General features: G+C 36.3%; 3 protein-coding genes across 3 annotated transcripts; 1 reads left to right on the forward strand and 2 right to left on the reverse strand.

Annotated features, from left to right (window-relative positions):
* Window positions 1-283: 283 nt before the first annotated feature.
* On the reverse strand, window positions 284-5157 carry LOC117327250. Its single transcript, XM_033884155.1, has 7 exons — window positions 3999-5157; window positions 3403-3528; window positions 2873-3008; window positions 2318-2568; window positions 1867-2089; window positions 1102-1432; window positions 284-836 (listed from the first exon to the last, which is right to left on the reverse strand). The coding sequence occupies exons 1-7, from the start codon at window positions 4763-4765 to the stop codon at window positions 595-597; spliced, it is 2076 nt and encodes a 691-aa protein (XP_033740046.1). The 5' UTR covers window positions 4766-5157; the 3' UTR covers window positions 284-594.
* Window positions 5158-12498: 7341 nt separating this feature from the next.
* Window positions 12499-19110, forward strand: LOC117328543 (EGF-like repeat and discoidin I-like domain-containing protein 3). The gene is made up of 9 exons (XM_033886075.1): window positions 12499-12635; window positions 14350-14416; window positions 15060-15152; window positions 15819-15920; window positions 16131-16320; window positions 17167-17280; window positions 17890-18057; window positions 18363-18496; window positions 18934-19110. The coding sequence occupies exons 1-9, from the start codon at window positions 12583-12585 to the stop codon at window positions 19075-19077; spliced, it is 1065 nt and encodes a 354-aa protein (XP_033741966.1). The 5' UTR covers window positions 12499-12582; the 3' UTR covers window positions 19078-19110.
* Window positions 19111-20383: 1273 nt separating this feature from the next.
* On the reverse strand, window positions 20384-24604 carry LOC117327252 (lactadherin-like). Its single transcript, XM_033884156.1, has 9 exons — window positions 24437-24604; window positions 24279-24345; window positions 23684-23770; window positions 23210-23311; window positions 22826-23015; window positions 22470-22583; window positions 22169-22326; window positions 20879-21018; window positions 20384-20569 (listed from the first exon to the last, which is right to left on the reverse strand). Exons 1-9 carry the CDS (start codon window positions 24487-24489, stop codon window positions 20425-20427), a joined length of 1056 nt encoding a protein of 351 aa, XP_033740047.1. The 5' UTR covers window positions 24490-24604; the 3' UTR covers window positions 20384-20424.
* Window positions 24605-25471: the final 867 nt, after the last annotated feature.

A 25471-nucleotide genomic window follows, 5' to 3' on the forward strand; every position in this document is an offset into this window, starting at 1 on the left:
CATCCCTTGTAATTACACACAAAAACAATCAGTCACATCCCTTACACACAAAAACAATCAGTCACATCCCTTACATACAAAAACAATCAGTCACATCCCTTACCTAATACAAAAACAATCAGTCACATCCCTTACACACAAAAACAATCAGTCACATCCCTTACATACAAAAACAATCAGTCACATCCCTTACATACAAAAACAATCAGTCACATCCCTTACCTAATACAAAAACAATCAGTCACATCCCTTACCTAATACAAAAACAATCAGTCACATCCCTTACCTAATACAAAAACAATCAGTCACATCCCTTACCTAATACAAAAACAATCAGTCACATCCCTTACCTAATACAAATAACAATCATTTTATATTTTATTTGGTAGAAACAGATTGCAAAGTGAACTCCAGGACTCCATCAGGATTATATTGTTACAATTAATTACATGTAGTGTAAGAAGATAAAACATTTATTTTGAAATTGTATTTAACTGTATCCTAACAAGCAATGCTCATTTCATAATATAAAATAAAAGCATGAGTACAGTATTTAAGTTTTCATCAATAACAATTTTGATCTCAACTTTCAGTTCATTCTTCTGTGTGGGTGGGTCTAGAGGTGGGCTGTGGGACAGTGGGCAGGGGACATAGAAGGTCCTTAGACGGATCCTTTACAAAAGGCCTGATATTTTTGTACAGGTACCATGCACGTTCTGCGGAAAAACCTTTTGCCTCCAGTCTCACTGGCAAACCCTGTGGAATAATCTTTCCCCTCTTCACAAGCCTCACTGGCGTTGTCTCCCCGTCAACACCTTTTTTAACAGTAACCATTCCTGAAAGAAAGAAACAGGAATGGCATGTTGTAATTGAACTTAGTTTTGAAAGGGATACATGTACACATAAAAATCAAAAAACCTGTACAAAACCATTTTATTTTTAAATCGGATAAAAATTCTGCATGCCCCACATACCAAATACATCATTAGAATCAGACTCATAAATCTAGCGGAATTACCCATGGAGGTAATTGATAATGAAAGCGCAGTACATTATATAAATTAAATGGATTGAAATATGTAAATATAGCAGTACATGTACCTGAAGTGGTGGAAGCAAAGTGAAAGTGATGGTATTTCCCAATACCAGGAACCGCTCTAAATACAGGCTTGAAGAATTGTTTCCAGTCTCTCCAGATCCACGAATTTGGTGACATCTCACTGTATAAATCTGCCTGGTTATGTGTGGATGAAGCATGAATTGTCATCTTCAGGTCAGACAAACTATCCACATCATTGCGTCTGATTTTCCTTCGGGCAATACCAAACATCCCATCCACAAGACAACGGGCATGATATGGCTTCATGAAATGTAGATGGATGTCATCATGATATCCATTTGCCACTCTCCAAGCCAGATAGCTTGTGACAACCTGAATCATAAAAAAATAAAATTAGGTTCATTGTATAAAGCAGTGTAAGAACCTGTATTATTAAGTTTATTATATTACTGGCCTGCTTTCTACTAGCATGTCAAAAATAAGACACCTGTATATAATAACACTATTGTGACTTCACAATTACAAAATTTTGGAGAAATCGGAGATGAGTGGGTATCAACATTCAACAGCTTCAAAAATATGTAACTTATAATGTCATAATGATTATGTAATGCTGAATAATTGTTTCAGTACAAAGAAACATACAGCCTGCTCCTTATATTTGCATAACTACCAGTTTTGTGATAAACAGAAACTTACACTGCTGACTTTTTTGAATGAATTCAGTTCAACTTGGCAAATGATCTTAACTGATGTGCCACACTCCTTTAAGGTGTTTTCTTAACTCAACAACAAATATTCCATACCTGATTCTTATTTTGGCCACCACAATTGTCTGCATTCAAGTACACAGTTTTTTCTCCTTCCCCATGGTATTCGAAGAAGTGGTGCAACATAGATACAACAGCATTGGCCGAGTGGCTCTGGGCACCATCCAGACCAATGGACTGATCCTCGCCAAACAAATAATTTGTTTGCAGGGACCGACCATCATTGCAAATACCAAATAGATTAGCTTTATATGGTGACCTGAAAGAAAAAGCTGTACAATATCAGAGAAGCAGTGTTCAAGATCATTTCTTTTAATTTCAATCCGATATTTTTTTATTCTGATATTCAAGATTGAAACTTTACATCTTTAATACATGAATTACATTTTATGAAATATGATCCAATACTACAGAGATTTAATGGTTTTAAATGTAACCTGTTTTACCTACTGCTTCTCCCTTTTAACAGACTTAAATTGTTTTTTACCTGAAGTACAAAGCTCCTTCCTGTCTGCAATGACTGGGCAGAAGTACACTTTGAGCATAATCAAATGTGTAGTGGACATCTTTTAGGTCCATGGATGTTGGAGGAACAGGAACAGTAGACTTCGGATGACCATGAAGACCTGCAATAGCAGCATGACATTTTTGTCGATAATGGTCTCTCTCCTTTTGGGCTGATGAAATGTGTTCTGCAAAGTCTGTGCTAGCCTCCATTTTATCTGCCTCAGTGATGGCCTAGATACAATATATGTACAAAAATCTTATCTTAACATGTCATCAAAATGTTCTATATACATCGTACATACAAAATGTATATAATGAACCGATAAAAATGTATAACAAGATGTTTAAAGCAATAAAAGTTTTCTTTGTTATTTTACTAATAAATTCATACCATTATTGTTATGAATGAATATGAATGTAGAATTATTACAATATCACTATCTGTTTATCTAAAATTAGAACTCAAATATATTAAGATATTTTGGTTTTAATGTCCATGGATATTAAATTAGACTTGTTTTGATTAGGTTCTTACCTTCTGTATCCGATTCCTAAAGGATTCACATTTGTGACATACATCTGTCTTGCAGGACATGAACTGGATGTGTGGGAGACACTGGTGCCATATTCTTCTGAAAGTGGTCTCAGATAGGCATCGGTTTTCTGTTTCACTGTTGAAAATAGATATGTCACTAGATCATAAAATTGGAGGGTGACGATTATAAACAATACTAAAACCAAATAATTCAATGTCATTTCCAAAGTTTGAAATATATTATTTTCATTTTAACAAATAATTTGGACAAATTCTAAGATATCTAGTGATGGAAGATAATTTATTAGCAGCTTGTTTGTGTTTATAATTAAAGCATACATAGTTAAAAAAAATATTCTTATAGCTAAACCAATTTATAAAGGCATTATTTCAAATGTTTTATGATTATAAATTAAATGTATCTGTAGACAATATTTAATTCATAACAGTGAAAATTGACACTGGTTTATCATGGATTGCTGTATGAATTGATTACCAAGTACTTTTTTCATTATGAGGATAATACTTACATACATACTTGGCTGTATTTCTTATGGACAGATAGATAGGTTTCACTTCCAGGTAAATATATTGGTGGAAAGCTGTCCCGTCCACGTGGTGCAGCAGGTTGGGGCAATCCCATCTCATCTGCATACCTAACATATAAATGTAACTGCATTAAAAAATAATTAACATCAAAATTCATTTCCAAATACATGTATCTCATTGTGCTGATAGTAAAATATGTATAATGGAAATTTCGAAACAGACAAGGTCTGTATCAAACTGTGACCTATTACAATTGAATGTATGTAAATAAATAATATAGCTATTATATATTTCAAAATACATGTACCCGGTATGTTTATATTTAATCAAGGTGACTTGAGATGATTTTTTTAAATTAAGTTTTGCACATGTTAAGTTAAATTACTAACAGTTGTATTATTTATTTATTTTTCCCCAGCAAAAGAGAACAAAATACAGACTGCACAGATAGTTTGATGTTAATCATGACATGCACGACAAGTATGAATATTCTACATACAGAACTATGGGTTTCATTTTTATTTTTTTTTTAATGTTAAATACCTGTGTATAAGTACACATACGGCACAGCACTTACCTTGAAATAAACTGGACAACTTGTTGAACATTATCATAGGTCACTGCATTTTTGGGTTTTTTCCCTGTATTTCCATGTATCCGTGGAACAGCACCATTCTTGACGAAATGGGCCCTGATGTTTTTCAAGTAATGTGCATTTATGTTATTAACATAAAGGAAACAAGCCTTGCAAACACTTGTGTTCTGGAATTGGTAGTCAAAGCGATGCCGTCTGACGTTAGTTTGACCATGCATTCCCCTTGTCATGCCACATGCCTGGAGCTGTCCAATAATTAACATGTCCCTGCCATCTCTCTCCATTCCCTGCACATTCAATCTGTTATCTTTGATATCCATATTGGGAAATTTGGACAGACACCCCTTCTTACATTTACGCTGTGCGTCACGTTCGTCCGAGTTATTTTCGTCGTCATCATCATCATCATCAACCTCGTTGTCATCACTACGTAGTGTGTCTTGATCAGAATCATTTTCTGTGTCCCTTTCAACGTCATTTCTGATAAAAACTCTCATCCGAGTATGTAGAATCGGCGAATTAATAACGCTAATGCCGTTACTCACATCATCATCATCATTATCACTCTCGATGTCATAGTCAAAATCAACATCTTCATCCTGATTACCGGAGACAGAACCCACCTCTTCAGCTGTACCACTGTTTACCCGACTTGTACACGGAAAGAAATGGCTAAAATCATCGTCTATCTCACTTGCTAAATCGCTATCACATCCGACTACGTTAAAATTTGGCGGAAGAGACATCATATAAGATTTCTTGATGCGTTAGACCTAAACACTCCCATCTGCCATCTTCGTAGCGAATGTAAACAACTACGTAAATACCGGAAGTGTGTTCGGCAGAAAACGGGGAAACCCCATTCGTGTCGATATTTTTGTTGAATAAACACTTTTATTTACATTTACCGTTAATGTTATTGAATGGAAAATTAACCGACATATCTAAAGTTTAAGGACAGGTATTTAAAGTTCATCTATAACAAAGTATATCAGCTGCATTTTGTGTTTTTGCAACGCAAGTGGGATTCCCGTTTTCGCGCGAAACGGAAATAGAATGGAAATAATAACTCTGACGGAATTCCCTTTTTTCTCCGTTTTCATTGGATAGAACTTAAGGACCTAAATGCCAGCCGGCGGCTCAATTATAAACCCTGGTAAATACTAGCAGCGATATACCACCTCACTAGAGAGATTAGTCTTTTCTTTAGCTCAATGGTTGATGTGTAAGATTATAGTAAGTTTGAGGCATTGGAATAAATGTAAATCATCATGATCCTTTGTGATAGAAGACAATGTTTCAAAATTTTAAGACAATTGTTGCTGTAACAATCAATTCTTGACTTCATCACGAAGTTATTATAACAACCCCTGATGTAAATCTACAGCTAGTTTGTATGGTAGAACTGGCTTGGAAGCGCATCTTCATGCCTAGCTTGTGTGAACCCCAACACTTTTCATTCAACAAGCCCGATAGTGCATCAGATATTGCAGAGATAAGATTATTTTAACACTACAACAATTTTTTTTAAATATTCTCTGATGGAATTACAAAGACATTTTACCATTGTCTTCAGTTACAAGAAGGGTGAATGGGCTATTTAGTGTATTCAGATAAATGAAATTTACTTCAGGACCTTTTATTAAATTGATAACTGTCAGACTGTTAAAACGGTTGAAGGACTTTCAGTAAATTCTGATAGATCAGACATAGATGTAATGCTTATTGCTATTTTGTTATGTGACTTTCAAAGTTATGCAGGTGAATTTCTTGGCAGATCTTGACTGTGACATAGAAGGTGTTTACAATCATCATGATATAGCGCATTTTGTGATTGTAACAGTGAAAATAAGGAAGAAATTTAACTTCCTATGACGGTTATTAAGGTAGGCAAATAAAACGTAGCTTACAGCGTGTTTGTTTGAACTATTAATATTATCTGTGATAAACCTGAATGTCATGATATGTTGCATTATTATTGCTAACACACTTTTGATTGTACTGTCGCTTATATATATGTAAACTTTATTGATTTTACAACAATTACGAAACAAAGTTATATTAACTTATATTAATCACACTTGGTGGCCCGGTTGGAAGCGCGCGAGGGGTCTTACTGTGGGAGGAAACTGAAGTGCCCGGGGAAAACCCACGTGGTCGGGCAGGTGACCCCATACCTTTTCACGTCCGATCGGGGAAATGAACCAATGTGCCACCCGACCACCCTATGTAGTAACTAAAAAGACACAAAGCAGGCTATTGTTGGTTAGTGACGGCGACGTTTAATATTTATGTATAAAATAACATAGGTAAAACTGATATATCACAGATGTCCACTTGTTTCATCATACAGCAATATATCCAATGTACCCACAGGTTAAATGCTAAATGATGTCTGCTGATCAAATTTGACTTATGTTTAGCGTAATAGCAATAAGAGTCAATAGGTTGTGATATCAATTTATTTTTGAAATCACAAACGTAGTAGGACCAATAGAATGTCTTTCAATTCATTTCAAAAAAAGAAAATATATTTATTTTTTGTAATGGAACATTTTTTCCTGGCATATTTTATGGCCTATTGACGGGACTTTAGTCCAATTCGTTTTTAAGATTTTTTAGATTAACAATGCAGAATTAAAAAATATTGACAACGCCAATTGTACAAACATTGCATTTAACAGTTGAACTGCTAACAGAGATTGCTGAAATCAAAATGCAATATTTGCTTATTTTGCACTTTTTTCGATATTTGTGTATGTATTAATAAATCAATAAAAACAAAAATTCCTCTTTCTTGTGATTTGAAATAGTCGACCAATATACTGCATGATTGAATATATATGCTACCATTGAGCTTCAGATCACACAGTACAAGTTCCTCTGTGAGCTCATGTGATGGCAGTTTTAGGAGGTTACATTTATGTTCACATATATAATGGATAGGTGGAGAACTACGTACAGATATTTCAGGATCGTTTGATTTCAAAACATTTCGTAGTGTCTGTAAGTTGAGTTAAACATTGGAATTGTCATTTGAATTGACTAATACTCCTAAAAAATAAAGAGTTCTAAATTTGATCTTTGATATATATTTTTTCCATCTAGAAAAAACAATCGCATTATTGGTGCTCGGGGGGGGGGGGGGGGGGGGGGAATCACAGAAGTTTCTTATTTGGTAATCTGCAGAAAAATATTTAGATGCCTGCCAAGTAGTTTGTTTATTTGAAGTTATGGATACATAGGGAGACAAAACAGAGAGACGCTAAGACGTAAAGGACTGCTTCTCATGTAGGATGAGGTCTTGTGTATAGATATTAGGCCAGTATAGTGTATAGACAGGAGCGCAAGGCTATCAACTTTGTGAGAAATAAATGACGCTGTATCGGGGCTGTAAGGATCAAATCCGTTAAAATGATAAGCAGGTTCATCTCCAAAACCGGAAATCCCGACAAGTTAACGGTATTCAGCCTGTAGATTCCGGAGATGAATAAGGAAAAGGACGTCGGACATTGAAGGCACAATTAAAACCTGCTGGAAACAGTCAATGGTGTCGCCAATGCTTATTGTAACTCTCAAAAATTCTGGATATATATCTATCACGTGTCTTAATGCTTCGTTTGGTTTTCTATTAATGCTCATTTTGGAGCAGAGAATAATGGCCATCAGGTGTTCATCTATTATTTCAATAGTAAAAACATATTGTTTAGGTTCCGCCAGAGACTTGTATATCAGAGATCCGTGTAATGTATCTGAGGAATTGTCCTCATTTGCTGAAATTTGCACTGATTGCAAAAACAATCGGACCCACTCGCTTGGATTCTCCCATTAGTATCTCTTCGTATATGTTTAAGGATCCGATACGTAGTGAGTGAAGAACTCGCCAGGAAAATTCTAGGAAAGTTGGACGAAAGCAAATCTCAGGCCCCTGACCAAATGCACCCAAGAGTATTGAAAGAACTTCAATAAGTCTTATGCAAACCTCTAAGTATTATTTTCAACAAATCACTGGAATCAGGTAAAATACCATTAGCGTGGAAAGAAGCTAACATCACGGCAATATTTAAAAAGGAATCGAAAACAGAACCTGGAAACATCGTAGGTAAAACAATGTAAAGGATGATACGGGCTGCAATTGTTAAGCATGTGGATATAAATAATATGTTTAGTTATAGGCAATTTGGATTCATGTCAAAACGGTCAACGGCGCTACAACTTTTAATGGTTCTGGGGGATTGGACTAAAATTTTAGATCAAGGAGGGGAGGTTAATATCTACATGTACTTCATGAAGGCCTTCGATAAGGTCCAACATGGACGACTAATAGGAAAAGTTAGAAGCTACGGTATTAGCGAACGGGTCATATCATATGGATAGAAAGCTTTTTAAGTAATAGAAAACAATGGGTAGTGGTAAATGGAGCAATAGTCAGAAGAACACCACGTAACCAGCGGAATACCACAAGGAAGTGTTTTAGGCCCAGTATTGTTTGTTATTTATATTAATGATTTACCAGAACACACAACATCTACAACATTCTTATTTGCGGACGTTACTAAGATATACAGGAATATCAAATGTGAAAATGATAAGGAGTTACTTCAAAAAGATTTAAATACATTAAAATCTTGGTCTGATATATGGTTGTAAAGTTTCATCCACAAAAATGCAAAGTACTTTCAGTCAATGGCAAAAACACGAGGACTTACTACATGGAAGGATCTGGTGAGGAGAAGATCGACCTGGAAAATATAACACAGGAAAAAGACATCGGTTGTGCTAGTAGACCGGAGATCTTACTTTCGCCGCTCACATTCAACAAGCAGTAAATAAAACAAATGGTATACTTGGGCTTATTCGCAGATCGTTCGTGGACTTAGATCAGGCAACATTCAAGCATTTATTCAGGGCTTTGGTTAGACCATATATCGAATACGGTGCTAATGTATGGTGCCCCTATAAAATTAAAGATATTGAAACATTGGAACATGTGCAAAGAAGAGCGACTAAGTTAATTCCAGGATTTAAGGGGCTACCATACAGCTAGCCCGAGTTTTCTCTGGCCCTGTCACCATGTCTGGTGTAGGGCCAGAGCGCACTACTATATGAAAACGTGGAATTATCCGACACCGTTTGGTGTCGCTAAGAATTTGATGCAAAAACAATAAAATCGGGTGTGACATAACACCTACCTTACATATATGGATAAATGAGATATTTATGTACCCCAAAACACCCATTTAGTCTCATCTAGGTGTTTTATTTCGTCCGTACAGGCCCTCGCTTTACGCTAGTCAAAATTTCATACTGTTGACCCGCCATTTTGTAAGTGACAGTACGACTAACCACCCAAATCGGAACGCAATGGACCGAAAAGACCACATATCATTTATTGTGTTTTTCTTCTTACAAAGTTTAAATTATGAAAACTAAGTTGATTATTTCCCAAAAGATGTTATATTCCATTAAAAAAATCATTATTTATAAATTATAAGCGGTAAAATATATAAAAGTAAATGTTGTATTTTTTTTTCTTTTCGCTCCATCGCGCACAGATTAGGGTAATTAGGCGGACCGCGACCTACATAGTTAGCAATATGGCGTCGAGTCAAGTATGAAATTTTGACTAGCGTAAAGCGAGGGTCTATACGGACGGAATAAAACACCTATATGAGACTAAATGGGTGTTTTGGGGTACATAAATATCTCATTTATCCATATATGTAAGGTAGGTGTTATGTCACACCCGATTTTATTGTTTTTGCATCAAATTCTTAGCGACACCAAACGGTGTCGGATAATTCCACGTTTTAATATAGTAGTGCGCTCTGGCCCTACACCAGACATGGTGACAGGGCCAGAGAAAACTCGGGCTACCATACAGCGAGAGACTAAAAAAGCTAGGACTCCCTATCGGCGAATAAGAGGAGATGACATCATACATGTTTTTAAAAATTATATCAAGGAGCACGACCACAGGGTCACAAATGGATTTTTTGAGATTGAAAATATCAAACCGAACAAGAGGACATACATTTGCATGAAGATTAAGAAGAAATACTGCAAGCGCGAGATCAGAAAACATTCATTCAGTTTTAGAATCGTGGACATCTGGACCAGTCTTCCCGAACGTGTTGTTGTTTCTGCAGCAATAAAAGACTTTGAAATAAACCTTGATATCCACTGGAAGGACCTTGATTTGAAATACAACCATTTGGCGGGTTATAACACAACATCCGGAAGAAACACTGACATTTTAATTCAATAATTGAGATATGGATATAGAGGCATAACGCCTGCATTCATTATTTATCATATATAATATCATATCGTATCATATCACATCATATATTTCACGCCACAAAACTGTCGTGTCGAAAATATACTCACACGTTCTTCGACGTCAATGTTTAGAGCTGGTGTCGGCAAATACCTGCGCGTTTTGTATTCACGGTTATCCGCGTTTTATATTCACGGTTATCCGGTTGCGCAGTGCTGAGGAATGCATCAACCGACGGAATTAAAAAAAGAATGATAGTAAATCATCCAGATAAGTTGGAGGTATTTGAAACTTTAAAACATTGGTTATCTCTCTATATAAAGAACGTTAAACCGTAAGAAATTGGAAACTAGTGATCTGAGTTTTCCAATATAAATATCGTAAAATATTAGATAATCCGCTTTTTATGTTTCCGGCCTAAAATAAACATTGAATTACCAGCATCCTGGAAACGGATTTTATATGTAAGCAGTAAGGTTTGTTTCCGAATCCAGCTTGATTTTTAATATACATTGTAGTGTAAGTTTTCTATTATAGTTCACAAACGAATGAAACATAGTCAATCGCCAGCAAATAGTCGGGTATTACACTTTTATCTCGTCCCGTCCGACACACACATCACGTTTATTAATGGGTAGTGTACGATACCGTCCACTGAGGAGTCATAGCCTATTAATAGAAACTGGACAGCATAGAAAAGTTCCTCACTATTTAAGAGTTTGTCCTTTCTGTAAAAATGACGTAGAAGATGAATACCATTTCATTTTAAAATGTCCCTCCTTTAACGGCCCCAGAATAAAATATATAAAGCCTCACTATCTGGTTAATTCCTCTGTCAATAAGTTAATCAATTTACTATCAACCGGTAATGTTAAAGAATTAAGTAATCTGGGCAAGTTTTTATACCAAGCATCTTTACTACGTTCTACTCTGATGGCTTCTAGTGGTTTGACCCATATTATTCATTTACCTTTTTGAATCATATATATATATGCATGATATAGTGTCATATGCCAGTGCATTGCTCTACCCGAGCTGACTTGAATTATATTCTATGTTTGGTTTGGTTTGGTTTATTTTGTTTAACGTCCTATTAACATCTAAGGTCATTTAAGGACGGCCTCCCGTGCGTGCGACATGCATGCGTGTGGTGAGTGCGTATGTGTGTCCCGGGAGGCTGCGGTATGTTCGTGTTAAGTCTCCTTGTGATAGGCCGGAACTTTTGCCGATTTATAGTGCTATCTCACTGAAGCATACTGCCGAAGACAACCAGCAGCACACCCCACCCGGTCACATTATACTGACAACGGGCGAACCAGTCGTCCAACTCCTAATATGCTGAGCGCTAAGCAAGGAGCAATAACTACCATTTTTAAAGACTCTGGTATGTCTCGGCTAGGGGACAGGGCCCAAAGCCTTCATCATAGGGGCGAACGCTCAACTAAAGGCCAAAAGTGAGGCATTGTCAAGGGAGACATTAGGAAGAAGAAAGTTGTTCAGAAAGAAGAGAAAAGATAAGATCCCAAATTTAGTCGCCTCTTACGATCATGCAATGGGGGCAGCAGGTACAATTCTTACGCCCTACCTGCAGGGAAAATATTATAATTGTAAGATGTTGATGAGATGTATACTCTCAAGACTAATAAAGAATTGGATTGATTGGTGAACCTAAATCAAATCTATGTGTGTTTTTGATACCGAAACAATTTAACCTAACAACAAATTACAATGGGTAACAACAAATCACAATGGGTAACAACAAATCACAATGGGTAACAACAAATCACAATGGGTAACAACAAATAACAATGGGTAACAACAAATCACAATGGGTAACAACAAATCACAATAGGTAGCAACAAATCACAATGGGTAACAACAAATCACAATGGGTAGCAACAAATCACAATGGGTAACAACAAATCACAATGGGTTACATTCAATTATACTATTAATAGCTTACTGTTATCGTGACAGTTTGCCATCAAATCGCTGTAATTTTTGACATCATGTCGCATAAAAAATAAAATTTGCTTGTGTGAATTTTTTTTTATATTTAATGCTGACCAAGGTGACGATGAGTTAGTAAGACTTGTGAATAGTCCGCAATACTTTATGAAGCATCTAGCCCCGACATGGGACAGGAATTCTTACTCCGCTATGCAACAGAGCAATCGGTGTCTAAATCACACGGGTAGCGACATAGCATTGTGGTATTACCGAGGAGTTTTGAAGGGCCGGAAGTTTGTCATTTTAAGAAAGGACTTGTTTTGAATATCAAGAAGAATGTTTGCTTTGGTACTGCTGGTATTGGCTTCAGCAGCTGCAGCAGATGATGGGTAAGTTTTAATGATACTTGTGCAGAAACATTTGTAGCAATTTCACAATTTATTAACCTAAAGATAAGCATGTCTTCTGAATTATTAGTATACGTAGCTAAAGATAAATAATTTTACATACTTCTGTGTTTGCTTAGTTGACATGTTCAATCAAATGCAATGGTTGTATTATTTTGCACGCTGACAGTTTAATACGACATACGAAGTTGTTATTTACTGAGGGAACAATATCTATCCACTATTTGATTTAAAATAACGTCTTGTTTGGGTATCATGTATTGTAAGTTTTTCACACTGGCAGTTGAATACGGCAGACCAAGTTGTCATTTACTAAGCGATCAATATCTATCCAGTATTTGTTACCCTTAACTTAGTCCAACTACGACCCAATGCAGTCATTCCCGACTACGGTCAGCTACATGTACGTGCACGATCGTATGATATGGACGCGGCTTTAGGGATATTAAATTGTTTAAAATGTATATGCTGCCACCATTTCTATAGTCCAGATCCTTGCCTTATTTGTTCTTTCCTTACTTTTCTTGTCTACCTGTTTGTCTTTTTTCCGTGACTTCTTTCCGTGCTTTGTTTCCTTTTCTTGGTGTTCACTTGACAACCGTCCACATACGACCCTTGCTGGTGGTGTCGGTCCCCTTGAAAACCAACCTCATATGACCCTGGTTGATGGTGTCGCCTTGAAATCCGACCTCGCACAATCCTGTCTATTGGTGTCCCCCTGAATCCAGCCTCATAAGATCCTTGCTGTTGGTGTCCCCTTGCCAACAAACCTCATGTAACCCTGGCTAGTCATAAGACGTTAAACCCCGTCACTCGACAATCACTGAATAACATGACATAGCCAGGAAAACAAAGAAATATTCACAGAAGTATTCACTCAATTACAAAGCAGAATACTTAAGAATCTTAAGATTACGATTGTTACAACAAAAAATAAGTCAAAACAAATAGAGACAAAGGTCACAGTCTGAATTCCAGTATTTAATTGCTTGACTCAACGAGAATGTTGGAAACGAAAATGCCATGAGACAGTTTGAAGAGACAGCTGATAGGGCAATCATAACGGCAAGGGCATTGCATAATGTCGAGGTTATTGTAACGTTCTAGTTACGTTTCTAGTGACACGGTCCAGAACGGTACACTTATCTAACGTTCTTTTGAGATCCGATATTGAAGCCCTTTACGAATTATAGGTCTTGTGTAACCCTAATCAGGATTTGAACATTTCATTCGGCTTATTTCGATTCTAATGGTCCCTCCATATCACTCACGAATTCTAGAAGGACGTAACAGTTGTATGTTACAGTTTAAAACACCTTGGCTCCACTGTACTACAATATTATATCATTATTTATATATTAAGTATTAAGCAAAAGTCACATCAGGGCCCAGTCCTTTAAAAGGCTTAGTCGCTTGAATAGTAAAAATCGCATTTCTCCTTTACTTTCAATAATATATGTGTATACCCTTCAAAATCAGCATGTATAAAGAGACTGGTAGATGTTATAGTTTAAGAAAATTTTGTCAAACAAGTTTTACTATAAATTATCAGGATTTTAATAATACTGTTGTTAAACTCTGATTAGCCTAATCACCTTTTGAACAACTGGGCCCAGATATCAGCACCTTTCAATGATTATAACGATAGAGAATAGACAGCTGGTTCCATTCTCTACTCTAACATTTATTGTTACAGGGTGTTTGACATCAGATACCCGAACGTCATTATAGCGGCCCAGGACGACGGCAATGTGTCTCTACAGGTACAATTTGATAATCACACCAAGTTCATTGTTCAGAAACTTTTATATCAGTTGTACTGTTCTCACATTACCCTTATTTATGTACCGACTGCATATTCAGCCTACGTTCTTCATAGTTTCACACTGGTCCAATGAACGGGTGTCTTCGGCAGTATGCTTCAGTGAGGTAGCACTATAAACCTGCAAAAGGTCCGGCCTATCACAATGAGACTAAACACAAACATACCGCAGTCTCCCAAAACACACATACGCACTCACCACACGCATGCATGTCTCACGCACGGGATGCCGTCCTTAAATGACCTTGGCTGTTAATAGGACGTTAAACAAAATAAACAAACCAAAGTTCTAGGTTATAAAGAATGTTAAGCTACAAAGAAAGTAGATACTGCCTGTAATATACATATATCTTTTCTATGACTAGAAGGACTTAAGTGAGTAGATTTGAAATTGTGTAACTTTATTTTTTGCATCGATTCTGAACATCACTTTTTTAAAATTTGTAATGATCTGCATGAATGTTCATAATTTACGCATGACATAAGTGTTTTAATATTTTCCGTTGTCATGAAGATCACTTGAATTTTGCCATATTATTGAGAAAATACATTGCTTTGAATTATATTAATGTTCTTGCCGTTAGTCTGGCCGTACCACCGGCGATTTGTACATACTACCCGGACCGAACGGAGGCTCTGTATACTTGGATGACGTAGACCTCCTTCATATCATACAGGTAACGTATTCTACCTTCTCCAGCTCTACAACATACTTCTTCGGGTGAAGTAAATGGTCCGGAACGTCTGCTGATCTCTATTTTACTTAACCTTCATGATAGCTCGCTTCATAAACACCCTTTATATACTATAGTTAGCTACTTTTGCATCTCCCCTCCATGATAACTCGCTTCCATCAATATCTTTTATATACTAAAGTTAGCTACTTTTACATCCCCCCTTCATGATAACTCACTTCCATCAATATCCTTTATATACTGAAGTTAGCTATTTTTACATCCCCCCTTCATGATAACTCGCTTCATCAATACCCTTTATACACTGAAGTTAGCTAATTTTACATCTCACTATCCAGACTTTGGTTTTTTTCTATTTCGAGTTTTATTTTTGGTCGCCTCCTTCTCCGACACTTTTGATATGCCATTAGCTTTACTGACAAGTCCTAGTCGAAGTAGCTGTATGGCGCAGTCTTATTCATTTTGACACCACTGTTACTGTCAGTTTGTTTTGAAAGGCGATAACATCTTGTTTGTTTGGTCTCTGACATCTGTACATTCAATTGATGGTAAATGATAATATTTTCTGACCAGGAATGACATACATTTGGATACGTACTATGTCTGAATGCTTTGGTCTGATTAAGTGTGTTTTCTTTCATATACAAGATTGCTACAAGCCTCCCTCCCGTTTGGTCTCCTCATGCCCATGTTGGATTTTTCGGCACCTTTAAAGGGGAAGAAAAAGTCGACTTGAAGTTAGAAGCGGAGGTAAACTTGATAGAGCTAACGAATGCATGCTTTTTATTAATTGCAAAAGGAAAGGCTTACATTTATGAAATATATAATTCATCTGAACCCTACTCATGCATTAGAAAATACACCGGTCGACATTGCTACATTTGTATATGTGGCAATTTAGAGCAAATAAGTATGCCTTTTAGAGTACTATATCACAATAGCATTGGTTAACTGTTTTAGGACCCTGAAGGCGGAACCTTGACGTTTGCACTCGTTGCTGGAAATCTCCCACCAGGTTTTACGCTGAACGGTACTACCGGTCACGTGATGGGCGTGGTTCCTGATGTAACCACTAGCTACTCGTTCACCATCCGGGCAATCGATATGCATAACCAATTCGCTGATGCAGTTTTCAAGATGGAAACATTAGGTACGACTTACTCTGTCTTTGAATCATTTTATGTCACACTGTGTGACTACTGTCCATTTACCGTCTCTCTGTCCACTAACTATCCTTGTCATCGCGTTGGTGACTTTATCCTTGATTAGGTGAAACATGTGAAAAGTTGTGACCAAAGATAAAAAGTAAATCCAATTTTAGGTCTGAACTGGTGAAGTGTATGTGTATTATGGAGTAGTACTTAACCACGGTTGTCCGCATTACAATTCCGCGAATAATAATCAATCTTATCAATTCTTAATTTCACGTATTTAAATATAGATACAGATTGTAATGATATTTGTAGGCTTTTGCACCAAACTTCAAAATTTACAGTTTTGTTCTTCAAACTTCAAAACATCACACTTGCGGATTTTTTTTTCTTCAAATTGTTCTTTTCCAATGTAGTTCAAAATACTTCCTCGAATGAAAGAGCACGACTTGCCTTTTCGGGAATGCTCTATGACCCTGACCTCTGTCACTTTGCATTGCCAAAGTTGTTGCTATTTCCTCACTTCGTGCAAACTTCATGCGTGATGTTCAGACTTAATTTGACAATAATATACGTGAAAAGAAAGTAAAACTTCGGTTTTTATTAAGAAATCGAAGACCTCCCTGTTTATTCGAATCAATAACTTTGTCGTTAAGTAGCATATGTAACAGATAATAGAAGATCTTCTCTCCACAAAAAATCTTTTTAACGTGAGTTTTACTTCCATTTATGTTATCTTTAGTTGAAATGTCTATTATTTCAAGAAATGTATTTCCTTTTTCCTGGAAGTAGTGTTGATTATATGTGCCGTTTTCCAAATATAAGGACATCAATATATATTTCAGAGTTTGATCACTGTTCATCCAACCCTTGTCTACACAACGGTCAATGTACAGACACGACGGGAGGATTCCTATGTAACTGTACCACTACTTACGGCGGGGCTAAATGTGAATTCGGTATGGAAACATAGCGTTGGTTTATTTTTTTTCAATTTATAGAGTCATAAGAATACGGCTATGACCTCAATATATGATTGACATGTCTATATTTTGTTTTGGTTTGGTTTCTTATTGTTTAACGTCCAATCAACAGCTAAGGGCATTTAAGGACGGCCTCCCGTGCGTGCGACATGCATGCGTGTGGCGAGTGCATGTGTTTTGAGAGGCTGTGGTATGTATACTATAGGTTGTTAATGTTTGTCTCCTTGCAATAACGGAGATCTGGTGCCGAATATACCCCAGGTGTTAGTGTAATCGTTCAGAATATACTGACAGTAAATCAGTAATTGCACATCGAGCATATAATACCTTGATTTTGGTCTTCCACATTGTTAAGTGATTTATTTATGTTTTTTCTTCCTGATATTATGTAACATTGAATAATATACACAGTGCCTGATAGACATGAACGGCAAAACATTTCAATAAGTCATCGCTATGCAGGAAAATTACACAATGACACAGTCAATATGTATTACAAATACCAACTATCAATATTGAATGTTGAATACGAGTAGACCTACTACAGAGAGGTTATTTTTATAATGTATTTATCTTTTATCTAAGCATGTTCCAGTCACGCTGTCAGTATACATAGTCGAAGCACCATACCTAATGCCCAGATGACCGCCTATCTAACCTACAGTAGCTATCTTGCCTCCAATGGCCGATACGGCGCTAGTAGCTACGGTTGGTGTGGCCAAGGTACCAATTCATGGCTGCAAGTCGACTTAGGTAACTAACAAATAGAAAATAGTATTCTTCTTCTTCATCTTTTACGTTTCTATTGGTGCCATTTTTGCGGTCATTATAAATAATATATGTGTTCATATATCAAGAGTGTTTCCTTTACGCTTTTAATGACTTTTAATAGCACGAGATCATAATACAATAATACGTATATTTCATAGTTCAAAAGTGTTATACATCCTTTTTGTTGTGCTTATTACACATAATAATCAGCACAACCTACACAGGAAGACAATGTTTTCTACACCATGTATAGAGATTTGATATGTTTTCTGTTATTGTGTTCTCAGGAAATATAACCCGGATCTACAAAGTGACACAACAAGGCTATTCTAGTCCTCAGTACACAACGGGTTACACACTGTCCTACAGTACAGACGGAAACAACTTCCAGGAAGTTACCGACACCAATGGTAACACACATGTATGTATAGAATCAGGTCACGTGATGTAGCCGGAAGCCGACTAGATAATTAAAATTGGCATAATAACCTTTAGTAAAATAGTATTTTTATCCATGGCTTAAACCACGGTTGGCAGAACGTTTTTAAAATAATTATTTCAACTGAAATTTTGAGACCTAGCTGAAATTGATTGAACAGAGAAATGTTTATATTGCCACCAAAGAATGATGTGTGGAATTACTTGAGTGTTAGATTCAACTTCAATGTAATAAAAAAAATCATTGAACACTGACCAGAGAGACTAGACGAAAATACAGAACAATTAGCGCAATAGGTAAAGCAGGATATTTTGAATATAGCTATTTGAGAGATAAAAAAAACATTAGGGAATATAAACAGAAATTATTCCTAAAACATGCATTAATACTAATGGATTGTCCTCCATTTTACATTGTAGACGTTCCCGGCGTCAACAAGTACGCGTTCCAGCTATCTACCAACACCAATTGATGCCAGGTTTGTTCGTTTCCATCCCAAGACATATAGTTCAAGACCTTGCTTTAAAGTGGAACTGTACGGTTGTCGTGTGTATGGTATCTGATTGAATGTAAATTGAAATAAAAGTGGATCAGCTAATTTCTTCTTAGAATTTTTTACTTTTTTATTCGTGAATCTCTATATATAATATGGCATTGAGGTATTGCGTGTATGACGGTATAGGTTGCTGGAATCCTTACTAATTGTATGGCGTTGGTGGGGTGTAAAGATAGGCTCCATATGGATTTCCCACTAGTTCCCCACTTATTTTTTTTGCAAATTAGTGCGTTGTATTATCTCAATCTAATAAATGTCGTTATCAAATATTGAGTACTGACATTTTGTCCCTTTATTTCTTTAAGTGTTTGAGAGGAAAATGACACAAGTTTTAACATTCCTTTATAGTATGATCTCATGAATTACTGAAATATTCAATGTATGATTGACCAGTTTTGAGAAATATTTATATTACATTTATAATTTTCCACTTGTAACTGCCTTTTCATTTACCGATGTCTTTCAAAATCTGTAAAATTGGTACTTGCTGTCTTACGTTCATCTTTAAAAAGAACTAGTTTCCTCATTGTCAGGATAATGTGGTGATCGGATCGAATGGTGTCTAGTTTATGATATTTCAGTGTGGTAGCACTTTAGAAAGCGTTGATTGACTACTCCTTCAGATAGGCCGTAAGGATTCGTAAGAGGCGACTATAATTGTGACATTATCTTTTTCTTCTTCCCTAAATATTTCTTCACTTTGTGTCCATCGTTTGAAAGCTTTGGCCGTATACCTCAGTGAGATGGCACTGTAGAATCGGCATCAGGTTTCTATTAGGAACAAACGAATGTACCCCAGCCTCCTCTAGACCCATGAATTCAACACGACTCTCTTTTGGCAAACGCATATGAAGTCCCTAAATGACCGTTGGTATTGATTAAACGTTAATATTTAACCAAACTAATTATTGATGAAATTATCAATCTGATATATGTTATTGCAAAGACTCAAAATCTTATGCATCCAGTAAACAAATTAGTCCGAGGCATAGGTAGTTAAACGTTAATCAACTTCATTCCTATTAAATGAGTAGTGTTTGTATAAGCTGCTTGAACACAAACAAAAACAAGAAGTATAAGTACTACAAAACACACTAATTAGATACCATCACATTTACTAAAACAATAAGGGATTACCGACGTATTAACTCAGAAAGATCAAATAAAGGCAAATATTGATAATATATAACTTCAGCACGAACTGTAAAAACCACATGAATACCAAGACGAGGTGTTTCGGAAGAGAAAGCGTCATCTGCTTCATCGACGTTCTTGTACAGAATGTGTATATGATTGATATATCAAACAAATCAATTGTTTCGAAGATTGTTTTATTGATAAAATGAAGGAATGTTCAGTTGCAACCATATACTTCCACTCTCAGCCCAGGCTGGCCTCCTGTATGCCACAGTTTTGGGTGAAAGCGGACGAATCTGGCCTGTACTGGTGCCCTAAAGTCGTGCTTAATCACAAGGTCGTAACTTGCACTGGCGGAAAAGGTCTACAAACAAAAATATTGCACTGAGTACTTTTGAAGATTTACACCAATTCTATACGCTATTTTGAAAATTCTTACAACGTTACTTTTATTTAACGCAAACTTTTTAATGGAAACATGACATCGTATGCTCGTGAAGATAATGAAATGTTAAGTTTAGTTTCGTATCTTCAGATCCTCATTACCAACTGTCATAAAACACAAAGATAATACCACATTTTCTCAATTGCTCCGTGAATTTTTCTATTTGTGTGAAATTTACTGAAAAGGAACTAGAAATCCTTTTAGGCTGAATAGTTATAACTTACATTTCCGACAACTCCGGCGGCGTCCGAGGAAGGTGTTGCCGTCCTGGCTGTAGGTTACAGTATAGGTAAGTGTGTAGTAAGAGGAAGAACGGTAACTCTGTGTTGCCACGCTGTACACTGTCGATACGTTACCAAGATCCACCTAAACATACAAGTAATGCTATCCATTATACAAGAGTTTATATAGTTAAACGATCAGCATGGATGGTTTAACTAATATCTTAAAAGTTTTCCAATCTTGTTTCCCTTAAAATCGCATTACCTCATAACATTTGAAATAACGTCACCATTTGTAAAGTCGCTTTTGACTGGCTACAAGAGCTGCGTAGTAATTCCTCCGAGGAAAGAGATTTGTTACATGTTCTCATGACGTTATATCATATTTTCCTCCGAAACGTAAATACCTTATAAAAAAGTCTTATATTTTTCCCCAAACATTCTTCAAAGAGGGTGAAAATGCACGTTAATCAACATATATTTTCCAATTGCTTGATAATGTTGTGATGATGCTATTTCTAAATTTTCCACAATTTATATGTTTGAATGACCGCGTGTACCTATTATATAAGACGAAGATACTCAGGAGCGTCAAACTCAAGACCTATGATCCCTAGGGTGTCGACTTGCCTCAGTGATAACAGCCTTTTTTCCTTAGGTGAGTTGGTGAGTTCGAATCCCAGTCAGAGTGCAAACCGAACATTATCTCTCTTCATCATTGTGTTTTTCTCCCTTCATCATTTGTGTTTCTATTCTATGTATCTAATTATTGAACACTATGGCAATTGTATGTTAAAAAAGAGTGTTGCAGATTCGACATGTACTAAAGACACACACTGTTAGCACCTCTCAGAACAAAATGATAGCTAGAACCGAAATGAATTAAACCACAACATACACATATATCGTTGTGTCTAGGACTAGTTAGTGATGATAAGGGGCCTAAAGTGTTGATCATATATAGGAGGCGAGCAGTAGATCGAATAAAATGCTTAAATCTGGATAAGTAGGTTCACAATATCCCTTATTCAAGGTTAATGTAAGTAGCAAATCCCGCGGTATTTATGTCAACAGCAGAACCCATGGTTAACCATAATGCTTACGAACAATGGTTACATCTGTTCTATTGCAACGGAGTATATAATGATTTATATGCCTGTGAACTATCAATATATTTGCTCTACAGATGAATCCTAGATAAATGTATTAGATTTCGCATTGAAGGTAACATACATGATTTTTATTAATATATATTTGATACGCCCATACTACATGTGATACAGTATACAACATACCTGTAAGTATGACCCAGATCCATTCCCTATCCATCCCGTCTTTGAGTTCAGGCGACCATCGTGGGCGTTGTAGGTGCTATAGGTCAAGTGAGCTGACAACTGGGCGTCGGGGATGTTTTTAACGTTCTGATCCACTCCGAATGCGCGCAGAGAACAAACTAACCAAGTAGATATCATTATTAACACATTAAACTGAATATAAGGTTAATATCAGTAAAAGGCGTACAGGGAATAATCCGCAAATAAATGAAGTAATATCATTATTTATACAAGGTCCGTCAAAAAACGGGAGATAACTCACTTGATTCACATCTGTCCCCGCCATATCCCTTGGGACAACTACAGGTGAATTTATTCAGGTCATCCGTGCATGTTCCACCATGCTCACATGGGTTGTTTTTACACTGGTCCTGTTCTGAAAGAACATTTTATACTGTTTTTATTCTGGGTAAAATTTTTGAAGTATATGAATCTTAATCAATAATAAATAACAAGATATAAAGTTAAATAATTAAACAGTTATATATAAATAACTATAGATTGTAATGATGGCAGAACTTTCAACTTCTGAATTAATAAGGTTTAATTCTATGCATCCTGTCTCTGGGATATTAGAATCAATTAAACGAGAAGATCAAACAATTCTATGGAACAGACCCCGGATGTTGATGCTGAAGGATCCGTCAGCATATTTTCCGTGAATATCGGTGGCGCGAATTTCAAAGTGGTAGGTAGCATCCACGTCGGGAGCAGTTCCGGATATCACCCCGGTTGCATTATTGAGTGTAGTGCCGGGAGGGAGGTGACCGGATACTACTTCGTACACAATACTTTGACCGTCAGGATCCTGTACGATTATAAAGGTTACATATTAAAAATCAGAAGATGTTATAAATAACGGTCACGTAACAATTGTCTTTCATAGCAGTTGTTTTGCTCTTGGTTTGAAATGTCACGTGACATAATGCAAGGAGTTCATACTGCATCGATTTACGTGATATTTCTACAGGATATAGAAGTAGATAATGAAGGGTTACTTACCCTCGCTTCTGCGGATACCGAGAGTGATTTCCCTGCGTTGAATGTACCCAGTGACCCATGAACAGACTGCTTTGTCCAAATAGGGGGTAGGCTCTTCACTTTCTGAAACACGAACATCCTTAATCAAACGTGGGAAGGTATTTAGTCTATTTAATTATCATTAGGCAAAAGTTGCTTCGCCATCATAGGAATCGGAGTTAATGCAATCTCTAAAATAAAATATGGTATTCTTTCATGGGAATGTCAATGAAACTTCATCTGAAAGTTTAGTTGTTTTAAATCATACCTCGGTCGTTATTTGACGTCATCTTTAATATCAAGCTTGAAATCTCTGAAAAGAAATTCTAGACTTTAAGTTTAAAAACAAAACAATCCATTTTCCTTCATGGCAATCCCTCCCTGATTACACAACAAATCATGCATATAATACTATAATAGAATTGGTAGTCATATCAGTATGCTTTATTGACCAACCTCGATGATTTTTCGCAGGTCCACACCGGCTATGTAGACGGTTCCACCAGCCCCAGGCTTCAGGATAACATCTCCACTCTGGCCAGCCTGAAGAATAGTATTGTTTTCATTGGGAACTACTCTAAATAAACAAGTAACAGTATGCAAAACGCAAACATATGCGTTTGTGAGGCACAAGTCAATCATGCTTTCTGTGTTGTTGCCATTTCAGTAAATTATTGTTCGTGAAAAATAGATCGCAGTTGTCTGATGTTAAAGTGGTAAAACTGACATTAACATGTGTGCATCTGAAGAATACAATTTGGTATAGGTGCGAAAAATAGCCCCGTACATATTAACTCGTACATAACCTGCATATTCACATCGATACCCATAGTGCCCCAAACTCCGAAAATATTGGTCATGAATAAGTGTGAATTACAAATTATTATATACTGTCAAATACATATGTATTTTGAAATTGCTTACTTGCAGGATTTAGAAATAAACTGACGTTAAACAGAAATACATTAAATCATGATGATGCTGTAGTTAAAACGGACCATATACAAACAGGAATTGAACAAAGAAAAAAAGGATAAAGACTTTAGCCTACCTCAAATATCAGGTCCCCGTTTGGTTCTGAAGATATGTTTACATTTGGATAATCTATCTGGAAAAAACTGTAAAAAAAATTATATGAAAGTCGGTATAGAATACAAATATCAGGGACAAATTAGTATTTTCGATATTTAAAGTATATTATTCCCTTACCTGGATGTAACGAGTGTTGGCAATATTACGAAAATCGCGTACATTGCCGCCATGATGGATTTCTATCTTTTTAGTTACCGGAAACTGTTCCTTTAGACCGCTATCCCGGCTCAGATTGTGTCGGATACGTTAATCAACCCATTTCAGTATCACCATGCCAACATAAATGGGTGACACAGGTTGGGGCCAAGGTTGGATCCGTACTGTTATTTGTTGTTCTAAAACCAGGCTAATCCTCGGGCGTAGTTTACGTCTACGCAATGTTTCCGAATCTACGTAACCTAACAACGAGGCATGGAGCAATGACAAAGCTAAAAGACACGAGTACCTTCCACAGAACTTCCTTGTTCTATATTTTTCGTTCTAATTGATCTCTCTTGTCCTAAATCTCAGACAGTAACCCAGCAACAGGCGATAGGTAAGAATAGTGTGACTAGGCGGATTGCGAATGTCAAATTCTCCCTAGAACCTTACAATGTCGTGTGTGTCACTTGTATTCGTTGTGTTCATAATAGTGTTACGTTGGTATTCATCCCGATTAATGCCACCATTGCACAGTAATTAATATGATAAAATGCACAGTTTAAATGTGATTTCCTTATCTCTGTTTACGTAAAGCTATCTATTGTCTACTGTGAATTAATTTGCTAGTCTTAACTATTATTAATGACGCATATTAACTCGACGTCTACTGTGCTTTAAATGATCCTTTGCCCATTGGGTCTGCTTTAATAGGTTGTGATATTTGTATGTTTTATCTTTTGTTTCTATTAGTTACGTTTAAACGTAGGTAACGTGTGAAAAAGCCTTTACAGAGTTAGGCCTTTTTTTATTTTTTTATTTTTAAGAAACCCCAAAAAACAAAGAAAAAAACAATAGTGAATATATCGTAAAACCAAACACTAATTATAACTCAAAAACATTAACTGATGGAAAAATATGAACGAAGAATAGAAAAATTTAGAAAGTTGTCCCTGATGATTATGTTGTAAGTAAAGGTCAAGGAAACCGGCTGATGATAAAGAAAATGTAATG

The sequence above is a fragment of the Pecten maximus genome, chromosome 5 (assembly GCF_902652985.1).
Source record: "Pecten maximus chromosome 5, xPecMax1.1, whole genome shotgun sequence".
NCBI classification, from domain to species: domain Eukaryota; kingdom Metazoa; phylum Mollusca; class Bivalvia; order Pectinida; family Pectinidae; genus Pecten; species Pecten maximus.